We start from the raw sequence: 5,728 nt of genomic DNA, 5'->3' as shown, positions 1-5,728 counted from the left end.
TTCAGTTAATAGGGCCAGAGTCAACCATATTACATTATTAATGATTGCCAATCAATAATTATTTATTAAACATCTACTCTATTCTAGGTAGTGAACATAAAATGATAAACAGAAAATTTTTGTCCACAAGAAACTCATAATATAATGGGGATACAGGATGAAAATAAAATAAGATATATAAAGGAATAAACATTAATGAAAAGCCTTAGTACTATATAGAAATTACCTTGTGTGATTTTTGTAACAATTCTTTGAGGTAAATATTATTATTATCCCCATTTTATAGATGAGGAAATCGAGGCAAACAGAGATGAGGTGATTTTTTTTTCCAGGGCCACACAATTAGTAAGCACATAACATTAGATCTGAAGTCAGGTCTTTCTGATATCAGGGTCAGCACCCTATCTACAGTGCAGCCTAGTTGTTTCTACAACTAAAGAATAAATTGGAGATTAATAGAAGAAAGACACTAGGATTAAAGGGGTTTAGAAAAGGCTTCTTTCACAAGATGAGATTCTACCTGGAATCTAAAGGGAGCCAATAACCCAGGAGATGGTGAGGAGGAGAAAATTCCAATGGTGATAGACAGACCACTAAGGAAAATGCCTAGAGCCAGGAGACAGAGTGATGGGTTCAAGGAATAGCAAGAAGTTCAGTGCTGTTGCATCACAGAGTAGACCAGGGGTTAAATCAAGGTGTAAAAAGAATGGAAAAAAAATAGAAGGTCAAATTATCAAAGACTTTGATGATCTTTTTATTTTATATTTGATACTAGAGAAGATATGGAGTCTGAGTTTATTCAAAGGAGAGGTAAAATGATAAGATCATCTGCATAGGAAATTTAATTTGATGAGTGAGTGAAGGATGAACCATACTTAAGAGAGGTTTGAGAAAGGGAGACCAATCTGAAGATTATTGCAACAGTTTTTGCTTGAGGTCATGAGAGCTTGCACCACTGATGTGGCAGTATCCAAGTAGAGAAGGTTGTAGATAAGAGAGATGCTGGTTTGATAAGGAATTGTACATACAGAGTGAGGGAGAATGAGGTTGAGAATGAAATCTTTAAGCTTTAAGAGTAGGTGAATGGGTGGATGGTGATGTTCTCAATAAAACTAGAGAAGTTCAGAATGAAGTAGTGAGGAATGAAAAATAAGTGTGAGATTTGGAACCTGTATGACTAAAAAAATTGGAGTGTTACTCAAAATTCAAAAAAGTTAGAAATCAAGATGGAAATCAAGTTTGGGCAGAAAGGATGAATTCATTTTAAGCATGTTGAGCGAGTGACCAGAATCTACAGCAAAAATGGCTAGGATAATAGTTTAAGATGTACAAATGGAGTTCAGGAAGGTCAAGCATGAAGATATAAATGTGGAGGTCACTCACATAGAGGTAATAGTTGACTTTTAGAATAAATAAAATCTCCCAGGGAGCAAACATAAAATGAAAATAAAACATCTAAAAGCTGATTTTGGTGGAAATTATCCCAGCTTTATTTCAAAAACAGGGAAAAAAAGAGAAAGTGAAAGGATTGAAAAAGTTGTCAATGGGATGGCAACAGAAACAGGATAATATAATTTCAAGGAAGCAAAGGAAAATAAAATTTTAAGAAGGGAGGAGTATCAAGAGTGGAACTGTTTTAGGGAGTTCAAGGGGTAAATAAGATGAATTCATTGGATTTTGATAATTAGGAATCGGTTAATGACTTAGTAGAATAAAAGAGTAGGAGACTCTGATCTTTACATAGTTTAATTATTATCTCATTTTCATCGCACAAAGATCTTTGAAAGATAAATGCCATAGGTATTACCATCACTATTTTGCATATGATGAATTTAAGGTGCTGGGCATTTAAATTGTCTAACATCAAAGTGTATTTGAATTCAAATCTCCTTGTCTGAAAGAGCAACACCCCATCCAAAATGTAAAATTTCAAGGGAATGAAAACAATAATCATACATTTCTTAGAGAAATGTGGAAGTAAAAGTAAAGGGAATATATATATATATATATATATATATATATATATATATATGTATATATATACATATATATATATTTATAGGGTAGTAGTTTTATGGAACTACAGTATCAAGTAACAATGTTCAGAATAGGGAGAGCTTTGTTTATTTAAAGGCATATAAAAAAAAAGATTGGAGAAGGAGAAATTGAAATGTTATAAATAGTATGGTACAAATGCTATTTATGTGACAGTATCTTGGTGGAAGCAAAAGGAATTAGAGAGGAGTGTCAAATATATAATGAAGAGATTAACTTTTTAAAAAAAAAAAATATATATATATATAATATTTCCTAATATAGAAAAAGATGATGTTTGGGGTTACTGGTAAAATAGATTTTCTCAGTAAATTTGCATTAAACTGCCAAGAATGAAGGTGCATGAGGTGGGAGTAGAAAGAGATTTAATTGATACAGAGAATAGCGTTCTGGATCTTGAGTTAAGAAGATCAAAGGTCCTATTGATCCTCCAATATTCAATAGCTGTGTGGTGTCAGGCAAGTCACTTAACTCTTTAAGCACAGGTGTTTGGGTTGGGTTTGAGGGAGTACAACATAGAGGATAGGGCATTGGACTTGAAGTTACAAAGACGAGTTCAAATTCTGCCTTAGATACTGAATAAGTCATGTGACTTGTCTATGCATCAGTTATCTTTTTCTCAATAATGTTTTATTTTTCCAAATATATGTAAATATATTTCAACATTTATTTTTATAAGACGTTTTATTCCATTTATTTCTCCTTTCCTTTCTTGCCTCCTTCCTCTCCCTAAGAACAAGTAATCTGATATAGGTTAAACATGTACAATCATTTTAAAGATATTTTCATACTTGTTATATTGTACAAGAAAAATTAGACCAAAAGGGAAAAAAATGAAAAAAAAGTAAACAAGCAAACAAAAAAGGTGAAAGTAATATGCTTTGATTTACATTCAGTCTCCATAGTTCTCTCTGATGTGGATGGCATTTTCCATCCCAAGTCTGTTGGAATTGTTTTGAATCACCTATGTATCAGTCATTTCATTGGTAAAATAAGAGAACTTTACTACATTCTAAAGCCCAGCTTTATATCACTGATCCTATGAGCTAATGTAGCACTCTAAGATTTATAAAGTCTTTAAATATGAAATTACTCTGGTGCTTAAAATAACTCTGGGAGGTCAGCTCTATTATCTTTGTTTTGCAGATGAGGAAACTGAGATTGAGAAAGGTTAAGTGACTTGACTAAGATTGTGAGGCTTGTATCTAAGGCAGAATTTGAATTTAGATCTTTTTGACTCCAAGTCCAGTACTCTATTCACAATACCAACTCACTGTGGCCTTTTGAGGGAAATGGAGCAAGTCTCATTATGCTAATATTACAGATGAGGAAATATGGGTTTATAAAGCTTTTATGAGTTGTTGATGGTAATACTAGTAACAGGTTTTTTGAGAATATTTCCAACTCACAGACTCCAAATCTTGCATCCTTTTCCAATCTGTCTCACTGTTGGTCCAAAGAAGTTTTGGATAGCAATGGTGAACACAATATTAGGGAAAAATAAAGCAATGGAAAAAAGACAAGAGGATGATTGAAATCTACTCAATACACACATAGCCAAACACATGCTATGAGAAACAGAGAGAGACAGAGAGAGGAAGAAAGGAGGAGAAGAGGAGAAGGAGGATGAAGAGGAGGAGGGGGGGGAAGAAGAAGAAGAAGAAGAAGAAGAAGAAGAAGAAGAAGAAGAAGAAGAAGAAGAAGAAGAAGAAGAAGAAGAAGAAGAAGAAGAAGAAGAAGAAGAAGAAAGAGGAAGAGAAGGCAGAGAAGGAGGAGGAGGAGAGAGAGAAAGAGAGAGAGAGAGAGAGAGAGAGAGAGAGAGAGAGAGAGAATGTGTATACATACAGTTCTCTTTACTGGTACAAGTTATGTTCTTGTTTTTAATTTCATTGGTTTATTTGTTTTCTCCTATGATTTTTCTTTTTGTGATAAGTTGGGTTGTTTTTCTTTTCGTCCCTCTTTCCATTGGGAATTTCCTTTAAATGTATGACCTATATTTCCTTCTTGTGTATTTCTTCAAATACAGGACAATAGAGGGAAAAAATGTGCTGACTGATCAACATCTAGCCCTTCTTAAGCAGTTCATGTGTAACTAGCAGTCACTACTCTCATGTCCTCCTTTGATGTGGAGGGACAAAATTGGACATCTGCTGAAGAATTCATCTTTTCTGCTTTCCCTCATGACTGGGGAGATTCTATCATCTGTTTTGTTCCATTACTCTTTGTTTACATCTTCATCATTGTTGGAAACTTGATCATTGTTATAGTGGTCCAAATAGAGCCCCACCTCCATACTCCCATGTATTTCTTTATTAGTTCCCTCTCTTTCCTGGAGCTTTGGTACACCACATCCACTATTCCGCTCATGCTTTCCAATCTACTTAGTGAGAAAAAGAGTATATCCTTGAATGGTTGCATGGTCCAGTTGTATTTTTTCCATTCTACAGGTATAAGTGAAGTGTGCCTTTTGACAGCCATGGCCTTTGATCGCTTTTTGGCTATTTGCAGACCACTTCATTATCCAACCATCATGACTCCAAGACTATGTGTGCAGTTGACCATGGTCTGCTGTGTCTGTGGCTTCATCACACCCTTGCCTGAGGTTGTGTGGATCTCGAGACTGCCATTCTGTGGCTCCACTTATCTGGAACATGTCTTCTGTGACTTCCTCCCACTCCTGCATCTGGCCTGCACAGACACCCGAGCCATAATCATGATTCAGGTTGTCGATGTGGTCCATGCTGCAGAGATTGTCACAGCTGTGTTCCTCATCCTCCTCTCTTATGCTGGCATTTTGGCTGTGATCTTGCGCATCCGTTCAGCTGAGGGTCGTAGAAAAGCCTTCTCCACCTGTGCCTCCCACCTCATGGTCTTTGTGTTGTTCTTTGGCAGTGTGGCACTCATGTACTTACGTTTCTCTGCCACATATTCCTTATTCTGGGACACAGTGATTGCCCTGTCATTCACTGTTTTGTCTCCATTTTTTAACCCCATTATCTATAGCTTGAGGAATAAAGAGATTAAAGAAGCTGTGAAAAAGCATATGAGTCATCCAAGGATATTTTCCTGTAAGATCAAGTGATACATCATATTTTGGTTGATGTCGTCAATGTCAATAGCTTTCTGTCAAAGCTAATTATAACCTGTCTATGTCTTCTCAAACTGTAAACCCTAATAGGAAGTCAATATTTGACTTCTTTAAAATCAGAATTTAAACAAAATCTACAATCAGCAAAGTGCTGAAAAGAAATCTTCATTGTATATATTGTTTTTTTTGACTTGAAAGAGTATTTCTAATGATCATTGTGCCCTCTTCCCTCATTGGGTGAAGAAAGCTGACACTCACAGGAAACATCAATTCCTGCTGGAACATAGAGAAAGGAATAGACTTGAGTGAAGTCTCGAGTCTGGAATCTCCTTTTTCTCTTCAATTGTTTTTTACATAGACATTTCCTAGTAGTCCCTGGAAACAAGGAATAGATATTTGCCTGGATTGTAGCGAAGCTTCTTCTCTGTCATATGAGTATATGGAAACTGATTTGGAGCATTGGGAACACCTTTACTTACTATGAACTAACAAGACCAAAGACTATCTCCAACATCTGAGACTGGAGGAGGATGAGCCAAAACTTGCATTGTAGAATAAACCAGACATTGGAGCAAAGGCAACAAG

General features: G+C 35.6%; 1 protein-coding gene across 1 annotated transcript; it reads left to right on the top strand.

Annotated features, from left to right (window-relative positions):
• Positions 1-4,165: 4,165 nt before the first annotated feature.
• Positions 4,166-5,127, top strand: LOC100923609 (olfactory receptor 6K2-like). The gene is given in 2 exon segments (XM_031968822.1): positions 4,166-5,093; positions 5,096-5,127. Coding segments are annotated over 2 exon segments (960 nt in total).
• The last annotated feature ends 601 nt before the right edge of the window (positions 5,128-5,728 follow it).

The sequence above is a fragment of the Sarcophilus harrisii genome, chromosome 4, assembly GCF_902635505.1.
Source record: "Sarcophilus harrisii chromosome 4, mSarHar1.11, whole genome shotgun sequence".
Lineage (NCBI taxonomy): Eukaryota > Metazoa > Chordata > Mammalia > Dasyuromorphia > Dasyuridae > Sarcophilus > Sarcophilus harrisii.
The sequence above is the reverse complement of the archived record's forward strand: the minus strand, read 5'-3'. Positions and strand labels throughout refer to the sequence as shown.